This window comes from Magnolia sinica, chromosome 16 (assembly GCF_029962835.1).
Source record: "Magnolia sinica isolate HGM2019 chromosome 16, MsV1, whole genome shotgun sequence".
NCBI classification, from domain to species: Eukaryota; Viridiplantae; Streptophyta; class Magnoliopsida; order Magnoliales; family Magnoliaceae; genus Magnolia; species Magnolia sinica.
In genome coordinates, this window is record NC_080588.1 from 3,722,315 (window position 1) to 3,747,921 (window position 25,607).

Consider the following 25,607-nt stretch of genomic DNA (forward strand, 5'->3'; position numbering starts at 1 on the left):
TTTGTGCACACACTTACACCACCCTCTAAGCTTTCCATAAGCTTATGCACGACCGCTGCGTGCAGGTGACGTTAGAGCGTAGTAGCTGAGGCAGGAGTGCTTTGCAGATCATCTTCGAGATTTTTGTTCATTATCATTGTATTTCCCTTTATGCTCATTGTACTTGTAGATTTTTGATCATAGTGGAAATGTGATAGAGTTTTTGGTTGTTGTTTGTGGGTTTTGCCTTTGGTTATACTTATTACAAATCAAATGTGCGTTGAAAATCCTTATTGAGTTTTATGTTTCAAAATTTCATTATTTGTAGACTTTAGTTTTCCAAAAAAATTAAGTGGTAGGGGTATATTGCTCCTTTTAAGTTCTTTCCTTTGTCTTAAATTAGATGGAGACAAGCTTTCCATATAGTTTATAAGTAAAGAAAGTTGCTAAGAGCTTTGAGCTCTTAAGAGTATACAAGCATAAGCATGTGGTAGGGTTCTGGATGTAATTTTTCACACATGCAAGTGTGCAAAGCTGAGCTAGGTTGGGCTTGGGGGTTATTGTTGGGGCATGGAGTGTGGTGGTCGATGCATAATTATTGTTTCTTACATATGAAATTTGAAAGTTAATTTTGAAATTATTATTAAAAGCATTTTCTAATATTCTCTCTCTATATATAACATCTCAATATGAGAAAAAAAATTCTCTCTCTCTCTCTCTCTCTCTCTCTCTCTCTCTGTTTTTGTCTTTAGATTATAAAAAAACAATCTTCCTTATATCTATTGGATATCAATTTCCTATTGTTCTTCTATGGCCGATTTGAGTTGTTTATGTTGAAACATGTCCACCATTGAAGGCCAAAAGTTTGGATGGAGCTGATATTTGTATTTTCTCTTCATCCAGGTCTATGTAACTTTATGAATAGGTTAGATGGCAAATAAACATTACGATGGGCCCTAGAAAAGTTTAGAAATCGGGGTGTTACATCCTGTGGTGTGGTCCACTAGAGCCTTAGATCAGCCAAACTCATTTTTGGCTTGTCACCTAAAATGATACAAAAAAAATGGATGGATGGTGTCGATAAGACCCATACATCACAGTGGGCCACTCAAAGCTGCTGCTCGTTCCTAGCTGGAGACGGGCGGGGGTAGGACGCAATCCGCGTCCCTAGTTTGGCATAGGTATAGTCACGTATAATTGCAAAAAGTGTTTGAGGTATTGCTACAGTCAACTCTAAAGATATAAGTGTCAGATGAATTTTAAACACTTAATGCAACCTTTCTTATGACATGTTTGGAACATGGGATTAGGTAGTATGGAGTTGCATTTGGTTCCATGCAAATTCCATCCAATGATTGGAAATGACAATAAAGATTAGATTTATATCTAGGTATCATATCATCCGCATCCAACAATAGATACTACGAGATTTCTAACAGATTTCAAAATCCACTACATTTCTAGGGCCTACACGGATGCATGTGTATTATCTATCCTGTCCATCTATATATACCCTTAATACGTTATATTCAAGTTGCATATGTATATAGTAATTGGCATTAGTTATGAAATTTGGTTCATTGATTATAATTCCATGGTATACCAAACACAAATTTCACTTAATACAATTCTTTTTCCAAAGGAAGAATTTGAATCCAAATATGAGATTGGACAGTCAAAATACAATAAAATTTCTAAATATATAATCATTGTGTAACAATGGTCTTAATCTAATCAAATACAATTTCATAATCTATTTACATCTAGTTCCAAACATGTTCTTAATAACAACCGTTAAATAAAAGTGAATTTTGGAGTAAGGAAGAGATCCAACCAATTCATAAGGTTGGTCCTATCTATGGATAGAGCCAATTTTATTTTTATTTTTCTAACTTAGTTGGTTCACACCATGGGAGTAAGGGAAACGTCTGTTGAAATTTGTAGTTTTTGAAAAATTAATTCAAAATTTTAAATTTTTGGAAATTTGCCGCCAAAATGATTTTCGGGAATTTCAAATAGAAAAGTGCGAGTGTGTGCTTTTAGTCCCACATTAAAAATGATAAAAAGGATTTTGGGGTTTATATGTGATATGTGTGTAGTATTCTTACTTAGATGCTTTGGAGATTGAGATGCTCGGGTTGTGCATTTGAACGCACGCATGTGCTTGGGTAGTGTGGCTATAGTGGTGTTAGTTGGCGCACTTTGCACAACCATTGATGGCCACCTAGCAACGGTCCACTTTGAGGTGACTATATAAACTGAACCATTTCGGTCCAAATTCATCAACTCAAACACTAATCCCTCCCCTTCTATCAGATTTTCTAGATCTCCTTCATAGAATATTGTAATCATATTCACTGATTGATTTTACCATAATAGAACAGCTTCGTTGAATTATTCCTAAGTGGGCCCATCGTAATCGCTGCAGGCTGAATCTAAACAGGCTTGTGTTATCTTGGAAGCAACAAATCACACCTTAAGGACAAAAATACACGTGATTCAACCAAGTGAAAACGAAACTATTGAGATTTATTTTATTTCATTTTTAATTTTCGACATATCCAACTCTTTTTTTCTAATAATGTCAATACTATTAAAATCATTCAAATTGTATGTGCCTCCGACGTAGCTATAATGTGCCAACCAAATTCTCCCGTGAGTCCCTGATGCTTGGCTTGCCACAGGTCTGGATATCCTGCCTATTGCAACGTAATTGTTCCACAAGCAGGACCAATCACATTGCAACGACTACAATATAACAAGGATATGGATATTTCTTCGATATGGTGGACCATGCCAGGAGTTAGAACATTCCTGGACTCACAGGGCCACACACCAAGTCTTTGATTTGACTGATCTTAGTATCCATGGTGAAATAATGACGCTACACCTGATGGACGGGGTAGATTTGACACACGTTTGTCCGACTCAGCGATCAGTTCCCGCAAGGCAGTCTAGAGCTGTGTGGACGCAAGCACCGTTCATTTTCACTCCTCTCGTCGCAGGAGTCGCAGAAGTGAGAGAATCTCTCTCTTCTTGCCTACATTTTCCAGGGTTGTGAGATACCTCTGGATTTCTAGCGTCAGGGTTTTAGGAGATCTCCAGAGTTTTTCAATCCTCGTCTCCAGTTTAAGGTTTCGGGAGATTTCTAGAGTTTTTCAATCTTCCTCTCTTCTTCGATCTCATCAATGGCGATTGGATTCGTTTCTTCGAATAAGGGGATCCAGAAAACCTTTAAAGATGTCCGTCTGCACTCTCAACTCCTCTCTTCCTTCACCGCCGAATGGCAGGATCTTGAAGATCACCTCTACTCTAGCAAGAAATCGATTGAGGATCGCTTCAAAGCTCTTGAATCTAGAGAGCAGCGATCTCAGCCGAAACCCCTCTGCGACAATATGGACGGCCAGGGCTTACGGTCCTTCATCGTCGCGCATCGGAAAGATATCCATTGGGCTGAGGTTAGTAAGGCCCTCAGTGCCGCGCCGGATCCGGCGAAGGTGGTCTTGGATTCGATGCAGAGGTTCTATCCTACCCATATGAAGAATCATTTGGTGGACCGGCTGGCATCAATCTCGCCGGAGGTTACGGAGGATCTGAAGGACAAGGCAAAGAAGATTGCGGACAATTGGAGGGTGACAGTGGGTAAGAATGGCGAGAATGCTGCTGAGTGTTATGCGTTTTTGCAATTTCTAGCTGTGTATGGATTGGGTTCTGAGTTCGATACAGATGAGCTTTTGGATAGGTTTGTTGTCCATGCTGCTCGACGGGAGCAGACTATCAATTTGTGTCGTGTGCTCGGCCTTTCAGATAAGATTCCTGGTAAGAACATGTTACGAACAGCTTCCTTTTTGCAATTATCATCGACACCATTGTAGGTTTCTGCGAGAACATGTTTTTGGTTTGTTTGGATGCCCCTAAAATCCTGTAGGAGTTGTTTGGATGCAAGTTCTAAACAACATATACTTAAAATTCTTTCAGGTGTAAAGTGTTTACAGTTTTTTCTGTTTTGTTTCAAGTTATTAAGGGCCTGTTTAGATGCCCATAGGTTATTTAAGTTGTGAGTGACTTACAGGAGAAAGTCACTTACAGGTTATCCTGTTTGGATGTGAGCTGTAAGTCATTTACAGGTAAGTTGGTTTTTTATGTTTGGGTAACTTGCAAATTAGTTACAGTTAGAAGTTGTATATTCATACCAAGCTCTAGTAAGAAATTATTTCAAAATGTTATGATCATAGAAGAAATCTTGGCACCAATTATGACATTTTGTTAAGCCCATCTTAATGAATATTTAAGCCGATAATCTGGCTAAATCAATCATGAGTTGGGTCATAAAAATGGGCCCACGGATTCAAAATGTCTACAATATAGAAATCCTGATAATGCTAAGATGCACCAAAACAAAAAAAATAAAGTACAAGTCAATAGCTTGATACAACTCATTTGCCACTCACCAGAAGAGGAGAAGCATTGTGCAAAGTGTTGTTATGTGCGACTGCACATTCGCATATGCGCACAATGGAGCAGAAATCGCGTATGCGACAGTGGCATATGCGATCGTATATGTTATGCGTGCGAGAATATGCGATCGCATATGTGATGTATGCGATCGCATATTGGCCAACGGTCAGAAATCTAACCGTTGGAATTTTTTTTTTTAAATTCTGCATTTTTTCCCTATAAAAAGGCATTCAAACCCTCCTATTTGCATACTACATGCACTCAAACTCGCTCTCTCTCTCTCTCTCTCTCTCTCTCTCTCTCTCTCTCTCTTTCTCTCTACTCCCATATACTTTTAAAGTCTCAAATTTCTCATTCTCTCTTACATAATTCCAAGGCCCAAGCTCCATATTTCTTTTAAGTTTCAATGAAGGATTCAAGAATCAAGAAAGTAAAGCAGGCAAGAATACATCGAAATTGAATTCAAGTCAACTCAAGTCTTACATTTCATTTTCTAATTCTACTTCTATCTCTTTCTAGTTTCTTCTAGATATCATTTCATTTTCTACATGTGAGGGATGTTAGAGAAAGCCAAGATGGCAAGAGAGAAGAACCTGGAGAAGCAGAAAGCTGCCAAAGTCAGAGAACCCTCGCATATTGATCCACCGGGAAATGGTCTACTCGACGATGAAGGACAGATTATTCTTCAGAAAGAAAGCGAACCACAGGAAGACGAAACCAAATGGACGAAGGTGGAAGGAAAATCGCGAACGAGACCCACCAGAAAAGGCAAGTATGATTCCTTTCCTACTTTATATGTCAAAGGCTATCCGCACGATTGGTTTACTCTGAATCTCGAAAGAGTATTCGGGATAGCAGGAGCTGTCATGGAGGTAATCATGCCTAGGAACAAGAAAACCGGTGAATATAGGGGATTTGCCCTTGTTAGGATGAGCTTCGAAACGGAACTGGCTCGAGCAGTTCAGATGTTGCATGGTCAGAGTTTTGGGGGAGAAAAGATGTTAGTGCAGCGAGCATGGTTTGGACTAGAACACAATTTCAATAGGCACACCATCAACCCACCATCAGCTTCCAATGCCATTCCTGTTCCTAATCCTAATCCGGCCCGCAAACTTCTATCCTTCAGAGATGCGCTCCTTCGATACCCTAGTCACAAGCATCCGGCAATAAAGCCACCATCACCTCCTATTGCTTAGCAACAAGTAAATGCGTCGCCATTAGCAAACGTCCCAACAAAGTCCACCCTCCCCAGCGATACCCCTGATCCTCCTAATGTCATTCGTATCAACATCGACGCCCTACTGGCTGCTAAGGAGGCATTGAAGGATACGGTAGTCATTCTGAGTCATGATAACGCTACCATCGACCAACTATATGACTGGATTGATGGTTGTACCAATATCCGAGCAGGCTCCTACAGTCTTCGACCTATTGGCTTCAATGAGGTATGGGTAAAAGGAGAACCGGGGGTAAATTTGGACCCTTTGCTCATTGCAGAGGCAATCCACAAGGATGAACTTGTCAGGAGAGTCTTTTCCTGGAACGAGTTCTCAGCGTTCAGATTCGAGGAGATTTGGATTCTTGTTTGGGGGTTCCCCCTTGAACTTTGGAATGACCGATTCTTTCATGAAGTCGCATCGCGTTTGGGATCATTAGTCGAACTTGATCTGAAGACCAACAGAGGAGTTGAGATGGGGGTGATTCGTTTTTGCATAAGGAGGAAGAAAGGATTGCCCCTTCCCTCCTCTATTACGATCATTGCCACGACAGATCTATTGAACTCCCCGTTCAAAGAGAAGGACCGCTATCCTCTCTTCCGTGTTGGGGGGACATCTGGAGGAACAGGACCCCTTAGCGTCCGCCGGAGGCCTCATCTATTCCAGCTAGAGCAGACGATGATACTCGACTTCGGTGCACCCGTGGAGCACCGGATCTTTTTCCAGGGGTAGGTGAAGACTTTATTACTCTTGCAGCGAAAGTTTCTCTTTCTACGCCACGTGGCGTTAGCCCTGAGGTTTCTTCGCCTCGAGCAGCGCCCACGGTCAGGTCCTCTGACCATATTACACATGGCGTGAGGAGAGTCTTTCTCCCAAGATATGTAGCCACCTGCTCGATGTCACCGACATGTAACCCCATTTCTCGAATCGAGAAGGTGGTGGTTTCTTCCCTCACTCCAAGTGGCGAAAATCAGCGAGCGGCCCCCTTTGATCTCAACTGGACACCCGTCTCGCCAAACACATCCATAGCAGCGTGGTCCCTCCCTCTGCCCTCTCCCTCAGACTTGGTTTTCTGTCTGGAGATGGAGGACCGCAGATTCAAAGATTTTGGGTTCGCGTCGACGGAAGACAGAGGGTCTCAGTTACAACTCATTCCGTTCGACACGTTTCCAGACCCTTAATACCCCGAAGATGACTTATCCATTTGTTCACTATCCCAATCTTCCATAGCATCCCCCACATCGGAGCGTCTCCCACTCCCTCTCGAGGGGGCCGATTTCAATCTTCTATCCCTCTTTCAGGACCCTACAGGAACAGACATCATCATTGCGGAACCTCTCCAGGCGAGAACAACCAGTTTAGAAGCCAGATCGACAGAGGAAGAACAGAGGGCCACGCTCAGCAAGAAAATTCAGAGAACGGGTTGGATTAGGGACACCATGGGTCACATCGATCGATTGTTAGGTCTCTCCTTTGGTGATTGTCCTGATGATTACTTAGCTCTTTTTCAATGTGTCAAGAACAGGGGTCGACCGTTGGACCCATGTAGATCTTCTCAGAAAAAATCTCTACTAGGCAGAAGGAAACGAGAGCAGCAACAGGAATCTACCAGAACAGACTCTATTTCCAATAACTTTGACGAAAAAAGGAATCAGGGACAGCGGGGAAGCGAAGTTATCCCATGAAGATAATATTCTGGAATGTTCGGGGGCTGGGGTCCAAACAAAAAAGGAGACTAATCAAGTCAATTTGTACCAGGAGCAACCCTCAGATTATCTGTCTTCAGGAATCCAAAGTGAAAGCGATGGACGATAGGCTCATGAAGTCCATTTGGAAAGCTCCGGATGCTAATTGGGCATTGAAGGAAGCTTCGGGAGTGTCAGGCGGCATTGTCATAGCTTGGAGCTCAAAGTACTGGTCCCTGATTAATTCGTCGGTGGGCTCTTTCTCTCTCTCAGCTATTCTCAGGAAGAATTCTTCAGGAACCGATTACCTCATATGTTTAGTTTATGGGCCCACCAATAGTAATCTAAGGAGTGAGTTTTGGAAGGAACTCTCTTCTATTCGTCAGAATTTCATAGGCCCCATTTGTTTTGCTGGGGATTTCAACACCATTAGATTCACGTCTGAGAAATCTTCTTGGAATTTCCCTTATTCCCAAATGGCGGGTTTCTCTGATTGGATCGATAGCAATAGCCTGATTGATCTCCCTCTCTTAGGCTCTCACTTCACTTGGACGAACGGGAGATTGAATCCTATATTATGTAGACTGGATCGCTTTATTATCTCTACTGAATGGCTGACCCTCGAGCCTTCCTCCTCCCTGTCGATTCTTCCCAGGATAACGTCTGATCACTAGCTTTTGATTTTATCGGCAGAGGAGGCAGACTGGGGCCCGAAGCCATTCCGATTTAATATCGCTTGGCTTCATGTGACAGGGTTCAAATCGTTGGTCGCGGACTGGTGGACTGAAGCTCAGTTCCAGGGCTATGCGGGAGATAGATTATGCTGCAAATTAAAATTCCTGAAAGAAAAAAATCAAGCAATGGTCAAAAGAGGAAAAAATTTGGTCGGAGGAGGAAATGGATTCGATTCTTACGGATTTATAGAAGATCGACACTCAAGCTGAAACCAATCCTATGACTTCCCAAATGCTGGCAAACAGAATTCAGTTAATTTAGGCGTTATCAGCAAAAATTTATCAGCAGGAACTCTCCTGGAAGCAGAAAGCCCGTGCGAAATGGGTAAAGGAGGGGGATAGGAACACGAGATATTTCCACAACATCGCTTCTATTCAAGCAAAGGTGAATCGCATCAGTTGTATGACTTTAGATGGGAAATGGACTGACGACAGAGAAACGATTTGTACATCGGCGGTATCTTTCTTTCAAAATCTTCTCCAGAAAGAGCATTGGGCTAGACCTCGTTTGGACAACCTTGCTTTCAAAAGTATCAGTGAAGAAGAGGGAAGGTTGCTGGAATCTCGGTTCTTTAAGGAGGAAATCCACGAGGCAGTGAAGGAGATGGTTGGCGACAAATCTCCTGGCCCAGACGGCTTCCCAATCATCTTTTTTTCAGGTGTTCTGGGATCTTCTTCAGGAGGAAATTCTGGCTTTCTTTTCCGAATTCTTCGAAAGAGGGAGATTACCCAAAAATATTGGTGCCACCTTTATTGCGTTGATCCCGAAATGCCCAGGAGCCGTTGAGTTCAAGGATTATAGGCCTATCAGTCTCATAGGCAGTTTGTACAAAATTCTGGCTAAAGTGTTAGCCAACAGATTGAAGACAGTAATTGGTTCTGTTATTAGCCAAAATCAATGTGCGTTCATTCTAGGAAGACAAATCACAGATGCTGCCCTTATCGCCAATGAATGCCTTCATTCTTCTTATCAATCGAAGAAGAAGTTTATTCTCTGTAATCTGGATATGGAGAAGGCTTACGATCATGTCGATTGGGATTTCCTTCTCTACATGCTGAAGAGGATGGGTTTTGGAGATCAATGGAGTAAATGGATTGAGGAATGCATCGGTTCTGCCTTCTTTTCCGTCAATTTAAATGGATCCCGGAAAGGATTTTTCAAAAGTACTCGAGGTCTCAGACAAGGAGACCCCCTCTCCCCCTTCCTCTTTCTCATCACCGGCGAAGCTCTATCAGCGATGATTCTGAAAGCTCAGTCGACAGACTTATGCAAAGGAATCCAAATTAAGGGTGTGCACGAACCGATTTCCCACATCCAATTCGCGAACGACGTTTTAATTTTTTCTAAAGCCACCTACTATTCTGTAGGCAATTTGTCACGCCCTAAACCCGGAGATCGAATTCACAGGAATTCCGATCACTGAATCCGGTGCCGACAGCCTCCGTAGTACCCCATTCTCGGCTCCTAGTGTCCATACGCCAGATTCCGACCCTGGGATCCTACAAGGAGGTTTTTTTTTTTTGTACATTTATCTCGTAATAAGCATAACCACAAGTATACCCAAATCATAAAGGCAACATCATCATCACATATCCACTAATATAATCATTTGAATACAATGCTTAAAGGGAAATACATATATCGAAATCAAAGCTCTAGAAGACAGCTGCACGCTCCAAGCTCAACGCTGCTGGAACCTAACGCCACCTGCACGCATCTATCGTGCATAAGCTTATAAAAAGCTTAGAGGGTGGTGAAAGTGTGTGTAAGGTAAGTGTCAAGTATACAATAAAGCTCATAAATCATACATTATCGGGATAAGCGGAAATACTGACAAGATCATGAATCATACGATATCAGAGTAAGCGGACATATACTGGTAAGTCCATGAGTCATATAATATCAGAGTATGCAATGCGGATCTGTTATACAAACGAGGAGTCATAGAGAGCCAAATATCAGATGCTGAGCGTACAATGCAATATGTAAATCCTGCTAGTCCGTCTAGGCCATATAAGTATTGAAAACATAACGACCCAAAATGCCATATGCATACTGATGCAATATGCGATGCGAATGAAATGAACAAGCTGGAGTGTGAGGTCGGGATGATAGTACGTAGTATCGTAGGCTACGGGGTCCATCACAAGGGACTTCTATCCAAACCAGTCCCATACATAAATTTGGATAGTCAAACTCAATGTGGTAAACTCCTGGTCTCAGGTTAGTCATGCGCCCAATCGAAATCCTGGCCATGCGAATATACAAGTAACAAATAGTTGCGCACCACCAGCCCAAGTGGATAGTGAATGAATGAATGAATGAATATGCAATTCCTGCTCAATAAGTCCACATATCAGTACAGTTCCTCTTTGGGATCATCACCAGGGTCTAGTACACTCCACACCACCTGTCGCCCCATCAAGCACACAACTGGGTAAGTGGAAGAGACCTCACTATCCGCTGGCTAGTAGTCTGCCAATACCTACTCGGCTCGTCAATAGCGGACCCATTCCTCGAGCTGGTCAAACTCATCCTAGCTATGCCTACTCCATCGGGCGGGTAAGGCCACACCCCCTCCCAACGGACCACGACACAGTAAGAGACGCGACCTCCTGGTATCCGGCACTCGGGCGCTCGTGTATATCCACTCGGTCTCGACGTTGGGGCGTCCTCTGGTACCAAGAAGGTTTTAGGGATTTTCACCCAGGGCCATCTATTGCAGTTCGATGCTCGAACCAAACATTTTCGGTGTCCCATCTGGCCATCCACGATATGCCTGTGGAGGCTACGGCCCTAATGTCGCTAGGGTGTACAGTAATCACAATATACAATGTAAGATGCATGAGTCATACAATCCAGTCATGCACCAATCCTGCGCATATCGTGCGCTCATGTGAGATAACCTCCGCCTATCAGGGAGTCTCATAACAACCTGCCCAATGACATATGCAATGGTCAACCACATCTCATAACAAACATGCAGATGATGTGTATGGGCATGTATCATGATGCTATGCGGTCACATACTCATAATCGATATCAATAACCGGCATCGACAATCAACCTCGACAATGTGGACATTTAACCAACATTGCCCCCAAGGAATGGCCCATATAGAGCCTAACATATAGTGGACTCATGGCCTCACACCAGGGCCAAATATACAACACCATGGGCCTCACTCAAGAGCTTAATATACATCACGATGTGCCTCACTCATGGGCCACATATACATCAAGTGGGTCGCATCTCACGGGTCTAATATACATCGCAATGGGCCGCTCCCATAGGCCTAATATACATCAAGTCGAGCCTCACCATATGGGCCGAAAATATATCACAATGGGCCACGTCCCATGGGCCTCGAATACATTACAATGGGCCTCAACAATCGGAATTGGCCTCAACAATTGGAATTGATTCTCAGAATCAGCCTATACCGTCGGCCTTGACAATCGAAATCGGCAATCGATCACGACAATCGAAATTGGCAAATCAGTCACGACAATCGGAATCGATCGATAATCGGAATCGGTGAATCGATCGCATCAATCAGATCGGAATCGGCAATCGGTCATCATAAACGACCTTGATTGCTAATCGGCAATCTATCAAGTCAATCGGAAGCAATCGATAATCGAAATCAGTAAATCGGTCACGTCAATCGAAAATCGGCAATTAGTCACGATAATCGACCTCGATCACTAATCGGCAATCGGCCACGACAATCGGAATCGGCAAATCGGTCACGTTAGTCAGAATCGGCAATCGGTCATGATAAACGGCCTCGATCGCTAATTGGCAATCGGTCAAGTTAATCAGAATCGGCAATCGGTCACGACAATCGAAATCGGCAAATCGGTCACGTCAATCGGAATCAGCCGAACAATCGGCTTCGACAAATCAGAATCGGCCTCGATACTCGGCCTCGACTATCGGAATTGGCCGAACAAGGCTTAAGGAAAGGTTATAATGTGGACATTCAACCACCATTACCCATCAATGTGGACATTTAACTGACATCGCTCCCCAAGGAGTGGTCCACATAGAGCCATACGTATAGTGGGCCCATGGCCCTACACATGGGCCTAACATACATCGCCATGGGCCTCACTCATGGGCCACATATGCATCACATTGGGCCACGCCCATGGGCCTCGAATACATCATAATGGGCCTCGCCCATGGGCCTTGAATACATCATAATGGGCCTCATATGTCAAGTGGGCCACATCACATGAGCTGTATTACATGGGCCGCGCCAATGGGCCTCATGGATGGGCCGCGCCAATGGGCCTCATGTGGGCTACAAATATATCAAGGTGGGCCTGACGGATGGGCCACAAAATACATCAAGGCGGACCTCAAGGAGGAGCTTGGATTACATCTAAAATCATCTCACTAATTGCAGGTGCAACATGTGTATCACCGTACACATCATACTATGGGGCACATGGCACCCTAATGGTGATCGACACTGTCCAAACCTTGTCCAGGTGAATCAGCATCATCCAAACATTTCCCATGTAAATCAGCACCATCCAAACATTCCCCATGTAACTTAGCACCATCCAAACATTATCCATATAAATCGGCACCGTCCAAACGTTGTCCAACACCATCCAAACATTGTGGACGGTGTGGATATGGAACATACATCGAGGTGGGGTCCACAACACTGCCCAAACATAATCCAGCACCGTCCAAACACTGTCCAGCACCGTCCAGGGCAATCTGGACGGTGTGGATGAAATAAGTACGTAATGGTGGTCCCATGTTGGTAAAACAGATGGACGGCTAAGATAAAATAAACATATCATGGTGGGGCCTCGAAATGATCTGAAAATAGGGCGGACGGTGTGGATACAACACCTACATCATGTGGGTCCGTAGTACTGCCCAAACACTATCCAGCACCGTCCAGGCATTGTAGACGGTGTGGATGGAATAAATACCTCATGGTGCGGTCCTTAGCATCATCCAAAAATGGTCTAGCACCGTCCAGACATTCTGGACGGTGTGGATCAAAATATACATTGTGGTGGTGCACACAGATACATCACGTGGGTACCACAGCAGCACTGTCCGGTGTGGACACGAAATAAATACATCAATGTGGGTCCGATGCTGGTTAAATAGATGGACGGCTAGGAGAAATGCATGCATCATGGTGTACCATTGAGATGGACGGTTTGGATATAACAATACCTCATGATGGAGGCCCAAGGACACAACTGACGTCAATACAGTTAGCTGTATGTAGCTGTGTGCGGTACACTATCTAACTCGTTATACAGCAGGTGGGTCCCACGTGGGGCCCACCACATATATATATATATGTGCTATACATATATATCATATATATGATATTTATTTATTTATTTATTTTGATCCAGCATCCATGTGAGCTGCACGGACGGCCTGGATGAATAATACATCAAGGTGCGCCCCCACTAATCACTGTCCAGAAATGGACGGTGTGATATACAATGCATACACGTGTGGAGGTGGGGCCCACAACTGACGGTGTGTATGAAGCACATACATCACGACACCCTAGACAGCTTGGATGGACGGTTGGATGTACAGACACCTCACAGTGGAGTCCCACCATCCCAACCATGGACGATGTGGATGAAACATAAATATCATGGTAGGCCCACCCACACGTGCAGGGTGGGTCCCACTTGAAATTCAGATCTATCTCCTTCTCTGTGTAATGCCGTAAAACGCCCTTTACAAATGGCTGGACGGTAAGGATTTAACTCATATAGCATGTGGGCCCCACTGCCGCTAACCAGATCAGCCGCTGTCCAGGCCCCTTGGATGGCTGGCCTGGATATAAAGCACACAAATATCAAGGTGGTCCCCACCGTCCAGACCACTGGACGGTGTGGATGGAAGGCATATGCATCACATGTGGGTTTCCACACGGATGAACGGTTTGGATCTAAAACATACCTCGTGTTTGGGGCCCACAGAACTTGTTAACGTGGATACCGCAACTGTCCAGCTGCTAGACTGCTGGCCTAGCGTCCAGCAGATGGACAGCCAGACATAACATATATCATGGTCAGCCTCACAGATTTGCTGACGGACGGTGGAGATGTAAGGGACATGCATCAGGTGGGTCCCATTATGGGCAGCAAGGTAACTGCCACTAATGGATGGTGTGGATCTAATCCGTTCATCAGGGTGGGCTGCAAAAGGGGAAAAAGAGGGAGAGAGAGAGAGAGATAGAGGGAGGGACCCCGCCACTATGGGCCTTCCCTATACAATGCATACATCAAGGTGGGTCCCACCAATGTGGGCCCTTAAATCATAAAAAGACAAATTCAAGATCACCCACCTTAGGATCTTCTTCTTCATTCTTCCACCAACGCGTTGTAGAGCTTCAAGGGAACAAGATTCAACGGTTGAGATCGATTTTAGAGGTTGGGATTGGGTGATAGGAAGGTGGGCCACACATGGCTTCTCCATGGAAGCCATGGATGATTCTTCTTTTGGGGTTGCTTGGGAGAATGAGAGAGAGAGATGATGGGAGAGGAGTGATGGGAGAGAGGGATGGTGAGTGATGGGTAGGTGTACTTGGTTGTAAGAGAGTGTTGACTTTAGGGGAGGAGTGGTTGTACTTGGGGATGGGGGGTTGCTTGGGAGAATGAGAGAGAGAATGAGAGAGAGAGATGATGGGAGAGGAGTGATGAGAGAGAGGGATGGTGAGTGATGGGTAGGTGTACTTGGTTGTAAGAGAGTGTTGACTTTAGGGGAGGGGTGGTTGTACTTGGGGATGGCGTGTGAGGTGATGGGAGTACTTTGATTGATTGATAGATTGATGTGACATTTCGTAGAGATTCTCTCAGAATTGCAACGTGTAATATTTTTTTCTCGAACTGGACGCGAGCCCACGTCTCCTGGCCCCGGTATCGCCTCGGCGTGCGAGACGCGGCGTTGGAACCGCAACGACGACGCGGTCGCTAGGGTGCAAGTCTCGGGTCGAGCCGACTCTTAAATACGGGATACGACTCAAGATCGCGCGTAAATGCCGATAACAGATCGCGAGTCGCCGAAATTTGACCGGAAGGACCGCGGAAGCCTACGGAACGGTACAGTATAGGATACGGGTCTTACACAATTTACGTACGGTGATAAGATGCTTTGAAGCCATTGCAGGTATGAAGGTGAATCTTTCCAAATCGAAAATCTATGGGGTCAATTTAGACAAGCAGGAGTGCTGCTTGAGCTGAGCTTATGGGATGTGCTCTAAGATCTCTCCCTACTGTCTTTGTCGGCCTTCCTTCCCTTGAGTATTGGTCGACCCCATAAACTGCAATGGGAGAGTGTTCTCAAGAGATTTCGGCACCGGTTAGTTGGGTGGAAGAGTCGTCATCTCTCCACTGGTGGGAGACTCACGCTTATCAAAGCCGCCATGTCCAACCTTCCCACCTATTTCATGTCCCTTTTTCAGTGCCCAGCTGCGGTTCTTAAATTCATCGACAAACTCAGGCGCAACTTTCTCTGGAGTGGTACAAAAGACAGGAAGAAGTTCAATCTGATGAATTGGAGGGATGTTTGTAAACACTTTAAAAAAGGAGGAGCTAGTATCAAAGACCTCAAGCTGATGAATCGGGCTTTTTTAGGTAAATGGATCTGGAGACTTGGTTTTGAAAAGGATAGTCTTTGGAATATTATTATTAAAGGAAAATATGGGAAATCGAAGGGAGGCTGGTGGACGATCGATTCTTCTCTTCATAGGGCCTCAGCAATTTGGAGAGATATCAGTCGGTTGAAAGACGAGGTTACCAGGATGATTGGGTTTGATGTGGGCAAGGGAGATAGTATTCGGTTCTGACACGACAATTGGTTAGGGGACATGCCCCTAAAGGACAAATTCCCTTCCATTTATCGGGTGGCGAGCAAGAAGAATAATTTCATAGCTGAAAATTACTCTCTTGTTGCTGACAAGGTCATTTGGAGTATCCAATGCAGAAGGAATCTTCAAGATTGGGAAATAGAACATTACGTGAGATTGTTGCAGCTCATCCAAACCGCCTCCCCTAATCAAGCCTGTGATGACAGCATCACGTGGAAAGCTGATAAATCTTACGTCTTCACTGTGAGGTCTTTCTTCAAGACCTTATCAGCCAACATTGATACCGGTCCCTATCATCATCCCCATTTCATTTGGAAATATGTTGCTCCTAAACTATAGGTTTTCGATTGGCTGGTAGGGAACAACAGAATTCTCACTCTAGATAACCTTAGGAGAAAAGGAATGATCCTGTCAAACATTCTTATGCTGCATGTCTGCTGAAGAATCGGTGAACCACTTGTTGATCCACTGTTCCTTCGCCTATTCTATCTGGTCTGCTTTTCTCTCCTGTTTTAAAATCAGTTGGTGTTCTCCTAAGGATGTGGATATGCTCCTTAAAGCTTGGCATGGGGTTAGATTAGGCAACTTCAAATCCATGATATGGCGGTTAGGAATTTTGGCGATTTGGTGGGCTATTTGGTTGGAACGGAACAACAGATGCTTTCAGAACGTGTCGAAGCCTTCCCACTTAGTTTCCTCCTTTGTCAAATGCTTTATTGCTGAATGGGTGTCCTATCAGGAAGGGACCAATGTAGATCTCTCTTTCTTTTCTTTTTTTTTTATGTCTTAAGGGTCTGCCATCTCAGTAGCTCCCTTCTTTTGTTTTTCTCGTTTTTTAAATATAAGTTATCTTTGAAAAAAAATAAAAAATAAATTTCTACATCTCATATTTCTCATTCATTTAAAAAAAAATAAAAAATTCCACACACGCACCCGCTACACACCCACGCATGCCGTAGTGGGATTTCACCACCTATGGGTTTCAAACCCAAGACCTCGTGTCGAAACTCCTCAGAGTCTACCACTCGGGCAAGGACTGGAACCATATTTCACATTCATTTCATTTTCTACATTCTCTTATTTATTAATATTCATTCTCATATTCATTCATAAATAAATCATAATCATACACCCATTCTCTCTCTCTCTCTCTCTCTCTCTCTCTCTCTCTCTTTTTCTCTCTTTCTTTACATTCAAGAGTCAAGAGACTCAAAGCAATTTATTTATTTAGTTTGTTACAACTTGAACTTACAACTTACAAGAATCAAGAGTTCAAACTCAAAGGCATGAATTTGCGATCTACAAGTGCAACAAGAGTAGAAGACTACAAGTTTACAACATTCAAGAGTCAAGAGTCAAGACTCAAGAGTGAAGACAAGAAGTGAAGAATATATTTCCGAATTTTAGATTGTGTCATTTGTATTCTTGTAATTGTGTAACTCTCTCTCTCTCTCTCTATTCTTTTCCATCTCTCTTTCTAGTTTCTACTACTAGTGTAAGTGTAAGTGTGTAACTCTCTCTCTCTCTCTCTCTCTCTCTCTCTCATTCTTCCATCTCTCTTGACTCTTTAGTCTTTAGTCTTTACTTTAGTTTTTAATTTTTACTAGTTTACAACTTACAAGTTGTAACAAGAAGAATCAATACACACACCACACAATTTCTTCCCATTCTTCCTCTTTGAAACCCAAGTCGAATGACCGGAGTTGGAAGTTTGGGCACTACCGTAGTGCTACGGATAAGACTCACATAGTATGTAAGTTATGTGGGTATGTGTTCCGGTGGCATTGCGTGGCACAAGCAACACCTTGCACATTTACCGGAGTTAAATTCAAAAGCATGTGACAAAATTACTCCAGAAATCCGAAGGGAAATCGTTGAGTATATGGAGAAACAATCGAGAAAGAGATGCGATAGTGCCCTATGTCATGAAGAATATATGGAACAAGACCATGGTGTGCTATAAAGGCCGTTACGTAAAGGTAACGGTGGCAATCGTTACACGTTACGGGGTTGTAATGGCCATAACAGCCGTTGTGGAAAAAAAATGGCATGTAATTGCCGTTAACGACACGTTACATCCCTTATAAAGGCCATAATAGCCTTATAATAGTTTATTATGGACATATATAGGTTTTTGATACTTTTTAATCAACATTATGGGGTGGATACAGATTTTTTGGAGGTTTTTTCAATAATAATAAAAAAAAGAGATCGTAACGGCCATTACAGGGCTATAACAGCCGTTATGCCCCGTATTGTAAAGGTAACGGTGGTGGCCATTACGGCCACCGTTACCGTTACGGAACACCTTAAACAAGATACATATGAAGATATAATTGTAGTTGATGTAAATAAAACTAGTCCTACACCCCCTACTTCGACAGGCCGGTCTAGACCACAACCAATAACCTCGAAAAGAGCCCGAGGGCATGGGCCCATGGATAGATGGTGTAGACCACACCTCGAGGATGTGGTCGACTAAAGGGGTCGGGGCAAATGGCATGCTCAAACAATTTTAGAAAATCATTATAAAACGAAAAGATAGAAAAATCACTATTCAATATATTACTAAGTGGTTTTACCAAACCGGCATTGCTTTCAATGCAGTAAAATCGACAAGCTTCAAAGTTATGGTTGAGTCTATAGGTTAATTTGGACCTGGGTTTCAACCTCATTCATATCATGAAATGAAGGAGACGTGCCTCAAAGACGAAGTTGATTATACACGATCATTTAAAGCCGAATATAAGGAATCGTGGAAAACGTATGGGTGTTCACTTATGGCCGATGGATGGACCGATAGATCCGATCGGTCTCTCATTAACTTTCTGGTAAATTGTCCAGCTGGGACAATGTTCTCGAAGTTCGTGGATGCATCGGGTCATTCGCATACTGGAGAATACTTGTTTAGTTTACTAGATAATGTAGTTGATGAAATATGTGAGGAATACGTTATATAGGTAATTACAGATAACACAACCTCATATGTAGCCATCGATCGTCTTCTTATGGACGAGGCGTCATTTTTTTTTGGACCTCCCATGTAGCTCATTGTGTTGATCTGATGTTAGAAGATATAGGTAAGTTATTTTTAAATGTGATTGCAAGGGCTAGAAGAACCACGGTCTTTATGTACAAACACGCCCTTATTCTTAGTCGAATGAAAAGACCCATTGGGAGTAACTTGCTACGTCCAACAGTCACCCATTTCGCTACAACCTTCTTAACAGTGCAAAGATTACATGAAAAGAAAAAAAAATAGAACTTTGAAGCTTTGTAGTGTCGGCCGATTTTTCAATCCCACTAGTAAAGGTTTGGCCTAAAATAGCAAAAACAAATCTACTAAATACTCCCAAAATCTTCAATCATATCTCCCACACCAGTCCCCAATTCTTCCACAAATGGTAAATGTGATCTATGACATTCAAGCCTCAAATCTTGCAACAAATAGCCTAAAATTAGTATATGCTGGACCCTTAGGTTGGCTGTGGACCTATATCATTCCCTTGGAGTTGGAAAGAACTCAACTTCGGCGATTTGGGATGCTTCATGCAAGTTGTAGAGGTATGGATCCAATTGTTTTAATTCGTTGCCCATGATCCATGTGCATTCAAAACAAGACCAAAATTTCCATTTTGCCAAGTCAATAGTCTTCATACGTAACACTTGTTCAACGTTTTCCTTCATTTTTATTTGAAACATGTTTATCCACATTGGAAATGACTCCATCTTGCACGCTAGACACCTCTCTATGTTACTCAAACAAATCCGCCATGCAAGGTATTCTGTAACACTAATGGTGGGCGTAGCCGCCACCACCATTACCTTTATGATACGAGGTGTAACGGCTGTTACGGAAGCCATAACAACCATTATGGTCTCTCTTTTTCTTTTTCTTTTTTTTTTTAATGAAAAAAAAAAAAACCCAAAAAATTTGTATCGGACTCGTAGTGGACCGTTGCGGGGGGTTGTAATGGCCTTTACGGGTCATTTTTTTTCCCGAAATGGCCATTACGGCCTTTAAGACCCCATAACGTGTAATAGTTGCCACTATTATCTTTACGTAACATCTTTTACGGCCCGATAACAGCCTTTATGGCCCTGCAGTAGCCTTTACGACACTCCATGCCACCATGTTGAAAGTTGGCAAGATATTTAAGTGTCATCTAGCGACTTGATCTCATAGACATTGTCACTTAACTTCCTCTTTACTCGTCATGAACCAATCTTCTTAGATTTTGAGATTGTTATATGTTCCCCTTGGAAACCTTTCTTTGTAGAGAATTGGGGATAAACCATAACCAAGTCACCTTCTTTTTAAATCTTCTCTTGCGAAAGCATCAACATCTCTGCTTGCTCGATCTTGCATCGGTAACGTTACCAAGGACCTTTTTTTTTTTTTGGTTAATTACCTATTACTACTGGTAAGTAGGCAATTTTTATTTACTATAGTAATTCATGCCAGTTGCCTCCCCATGACGTTGACAGCTACACCTGTTTGAAAGGCTTTGACGCTAAAATGGAGGAATTAAAACACTATACCCGTAAAAATCTGTGGGGGCCATCATTATGTATGTGTCTGATCCACGTTGTCCATCCATTTTACCTGCTCATTTTAGGGCATGAGCGAAAAAATGCAGCAAATCCGAAGCACAAGTGTACCAAACCACAGGAAGTAGGGGGAATTAAACGCCTACCATTGAAAACTTCTTGGGTGCCACAAGTTTTGGATCAAGCTGATATTTGTGTTTTCCCTTCATCCATGTCTGTGTGACCTTATGAACATGTTGGATGATTGATACACATCTCCGTGGACCCTAGGAAGGTTTCAGCTTTCAATGGTGGATATCATTATCCCCCTTGTTTCCTATGGTGTGGTCCACTTGAGCTTATCGTCTACCTGATTTTTGGGCTCATGCTCTAAATGAGATGGTAAAATAGAGCACGGCGTGGATCAAACACATGCATCAAGGTGGGGCCAACAGATTTTACTCACGCAATCCCTGTCGGATTTGGATGCATGCAATCACAATTTTTTAGGCTGTAATTAACCCGCTATTTCCCTCTCTTCCAAAACTTTGGCGAGAAGTCATCATTGTTGATTACCACCATTTACGGTGGAAAATTGAAAAACAAACAGGCCGTAAGGGCATAATGTGGACTTTTTCCATTTATGATCTCAAACGAACATTTTCCTGTGGTACAATTTACTTCGTTGTAGGTGAACTCGGTTTGGATAAAGGTAAGTCCTATTAAGATACATTGTTGCCACAATACACCTTAAGAGGATGACAAGGCTCCTTTTGACTACCTCAGTTTGGCTATCTATTTGAAGATGATATACACTAGAGAATTGAAGCTTAGTCCCCAAACACTTCTATAAAGTGCACGAGAATTTAAAACCTTCTAAGCTTCAGCAACTAATGCACAAAAACCTGCACCCTTGCACCTTGTTAAGAAACTGCAGCCAATACACTAGCATTTTTCTTGCTAAATATCGCCTGATGAAACAAGGGGTTCGATGTGATCAATGGATGTGTTTGTGTGGTTACCTGGGTTGTAGAAGGGTGGAAGAATGACTGGGTTAGGGGTTGAAGTGGGATTCAAGGCATTCTTGGCTATGGAACATGCTTTGAAATATGATGGGTTAGAGAAAGAATGAGGTTCAGAGAGAGGGGATTGATAATGGGCTGAAGTGGAAGGTAGGTTAAATGAGGCAAGGGGGAATATTATTTGAGGTAGGACCATGGGAGTGGGGGTAGAATTGGTCGCTGGTGGGGTGTCCGAGACAGCCTCTGCTACAGAACCTTCATTTTGCTTCAAGGACATTTCTTTGAAGAGTATTCTCTCTTATTAGAGCATTGGATGCAGAATTTGGGTACATTTTCCTATGGAGTTATGAATGTCTGTAGATAGTCTTTCACTTCTGTCTGAACTGAGATGGGCATTGTTTTGAACTGCATTCTGTTTTTTCATGCTGGACTTCACCCTTTTCTCATTTCGCCTCTCTTTAGTTTTTGTGAATGGGAGGGTTTTTAGTAAAAACTTCCTTAACACAATGGAGCAGACCTTCAATGTTTGTGTATTCCTTTTTTAAATGTCACAAGAAAAGCCCTTAGATGTTGATGGTCCTTCCATCCTGAAGGTCTTCCGTCAAGGGGCAGGTCTGATATTCCATTGCCTTGGGGAGCATCTTTGCTGTCATTACCTCCCAGGACTGGGCATGAGACATACATTTTTCCTAGCCATTTGTTGGATTGTATTTTTATGGTTCTTTTGTTTTTGACATTTTGTTGTTGGTCTAATTAGATTATTTGTCTATCTGGTGGGTATGGGTATGAGTGACAGTAGTACCCATTGGCCAGTATGGGTATGGGTACCCCTTCAACTGACCTGCACCCGGCCCATTGCACACCTAGTTTTGTTATATGCTATGTTTGGATTTTTCATGCTTGAGGAGCAGCTTTTGCTGCTATTTCCTCTTGGGCCATGATATACATTTAAAAAAAAATAAAAATCAGCATCCCTCTTTTAAAATTTTTTGCTTCACTTTCATTTACCTATGGATTTTTTCTTTTTTTTTGTTTGCTGCTTATGAAGATATGAGTTGGATGAAAATAGGATTTGGCCTGGATTTTCAATTGGTTGGTCGGTCCTGTTTTTGTTTAAAAATTTTCTGTTTGGAATTGGCCTGTTGCTAAATTCACAGATGGCTGTGCTGAAGTATTTTTTTAACTCTCTATATCTTGGCTAGTTGTAAATCTATTTCCGTAATTTCTACTTCATTAACTGAGGTCCCCTTTCATAATAGCATCTTTACCTTCATGGGCATGTGGCTATGTTATGTTCCTGCATACTTCTATTTTCTGTATGTACTTTCTATTTCTGTTTTTTCCACCTCATGGACTTTGGTGGAGATTCCGCCTCATGGCTATGTACTGTTCATTCAGGGTGCATTTCGAGAGCAGTTATCTGATACTCTGGCTGTGTAAGACGCTTTAGTTGGTTTAATTTGAGTTATGGGCAGTTGAAATGGCACTCATTAAATATATGAACTCAAATTAAACCAGCTAAATTGTGGAGTCCACTGGCTTAGTTAAAGTCTGAAAATCAGATAGTTTGGACAGTCCCAACCTCTGATTTGTGGACACTTGTTTTTTGAAATAAGACTATTGGATATTTTTCATTTTGACTGTCCAATAGATGTCCAACAATCTAATAATTAGATGACCAAGTAAAGATAATGTTTGGTTCATGATACATCCAATCTGGTACCCATAAGTTGGGCAGTTTATTATGCACCCGACAGTTGCTTTAATGTGTTGGTTGAAAAGATTACTATATTTTTGTTTATGCAGAAATTTGGTCTTTTCTGCCTCCATCTGGCTGTGTTTCATGTCAGATGAAAAAAAAAAGGATATAAATTTAGGAAGCCTGGCCGAGGGGCAACCAAATGTGTGCATGAGTGTCTGAATTACGTTTTCCAGTGATGATATCTTATACCAAAAAATACCATCTTTTGGGACAGCAGCTTTTGCAACGTTGCTGTTATTTTGCAACTCTGAGGTCGGCTCTCAAATCTGTTTGTTTATGCACTGCAGCCTTGAAAATATTCGTTTTCACTCCATCTGCATGCTTTTGGTGCACTTGAAACATTATTAGCTCGGCTTTTTATATTTAGAACTGGAAGATGTGTTTCTCATGTCTATTTTCTCATTGTATTTACCAACCTTTTGGTCTTCTGATGACATAATACTCACTAGCTTCTTGCTTGTCACAGATCTCATAAGAAAGCTGATCCATCAGGGAAGACAAAAAATGCTGTTGACTTTGCATATGCTTTTGATCTTGTAGACGACTTCCATCCTGTGCCCCTTTTGAAGGCCTACATGAATACATCCAAGAAGGCTGCTCAGGAGGTTGTGAATAGTGGAAACAGCTCAACAGAGTCGCAGGTATACTGCCCTGGGCCCCCATGCACCACACTTAAGGCCGTCAATGGGTACCTGGACCCATCCAGATTTTAACGGGTCCGGGTCCCATTTTTTTGACTCGTTTAGAAATTGGGTTGGGCTTGGGTTGGGTCTCACTTTTGGACCTGGTTAAAAATTAGTTCTAGTTGGGTTTGGGTTGGGTCCAGTTGGTTTTATTAGTAAAATTATATAAAAATTTAAGATATATATTGATTATTCTAGTAAAAGAAATGAGGTTTACTAAGCCACACTGTTAATGGTTATGGGTATGGGCATATGGCTCACTTGGATTTGGTTATGGGCCTGTGGTCCTCTTGTTTCTTAGTCTTTTTGGTCTTGGGATTTGTTAGACATATCGATATTTGTATTAGGGGTATTTTCGCCATTTTTGCTTCCACACCATCTCTTTTATTTTCTCAAATCTCCCTCCCCCCCACTCTCTCTCTCTCTCTCTCTCTCTCTCTCTCTCTCTCTCTCTCTCTCTCTCTCTCTCTCTTTCTTCTTTTCTCTTGCTTTCTTCTTTTTCAATCTCTATACAAATCTGCACACTATGTAAGGGAGCCCGTTTACACACCATGCACGTGTTGAAGTGGCACATGTGTGCACATTCTAATCCATCCACTGGGTGGGCCCAATCATGTAAATGCTCTTATTTTTCCCGACCTCAACTCAAAACCTAGATCCAAAGACCTGACGAGTTACCAGAACATGATTGGATCCAGGTCTAGGTCTTCAAGAACAAGACCCAAACCTGGCTAGCGTGGCTACAGGTATTATAGGACCTGACTCAAACCCAACCCATTGACAGCCCTAACCACTTGTAGGGATCGTCTTTAGCTTATTGGGTGATGCAATATCCTGCTGTCACAGATTGAGGCCATTGGCTTAGAACTTACCGCTTTGAGAGCAGTGCTGAAATGCATCGAAGAGCACAATCTGAAATCTGAGTACCCACCAGATGACATTGAAAAGCGAATTGCTGAGTTGGAGAAGCAGAAAGCAGAACTGATGCATGATAAGAAGCCTACTGCTGAGTCGGAGAAGTGGGAGGAAGATAGGAAGCATCATGAAAAGGTTGTTGCTAAGTTGAAAAGGAAGAAGAAATTCAAGAAATGCTCTGTAGCAACAATGGCTGCCATGAAGCCCCTGCAGCGACCACCATTAAACAAGCGGCCTCGACCAGCGGTTGCATTCGCCCTTTCTGACCGAGGTATTTTGGCTTCCTCCCCCCTATCAGCTTACCAAGCTCCTCAATCTTTGGCTCCTGCTGCTGCACCTTATGGCTTGGCGGGGCCTGGTGTTGGATCTGCTGATCTCTACAACGGCTCATCAGTTTCTAGCCTTCTGGGAATGCCTTAGGTTACGGTGTGAACAAGAGCCCACCGAGTCCTCATCTCTACTCCACTGCAGGGCTGTCGTCTAGTTTGTTCTCGCGAGTGGGCTATGGCAGTTATCAAGTATCTGGTGGTTTGCTGCAGCAGCCTAGCAGTTTGGAATGGCAGCAGACTTATTATCCCTCATCATTTGATTCTTGAGATTGATTTTATGGCCAGGTAACTCTAACTTCAGTATGTCAACCCCGCTTCCCACTTGTAAGTTGTGTCAATATGAGCTGTGCATGTACACCACATTGCTTATTGCAGTGGTTGGTGTATTCTTTGGAAATGATGTTTTGGGTTAAGCTTGA

General features: G+C 42.9%; 1 protein-coding gene across 1 annotated transcript; it reads left to right on the plus strand.

Annotated features, from left to right (window-relative positions):
- Positions 1 to 2,979: 2,979 nt before the first annotated feature.
- On the plus strand, positions 2,980 to 25,607 carry LOC131229035 (truncated FRIGIDA-like protein 1). Its single transcript, XM_058224892.1, has 3 exons — positions 2,980 to 3,798; positions 23,728 to 23,902; positions 24,791 to 25,607. The coding sequence occupies exons 1-2, from the start codon at positions 3,168 to 3,170 to the stop codon at positions 23,799 to 23,801; spliced, it is 705 nt and encodes a 234-aa protein (XP_058080875.1). The 5' UTR covers positions 2,980 to 3,167; the 3' UTR covers positions 23,802 to 23,902; positions 24,791 to 25,607.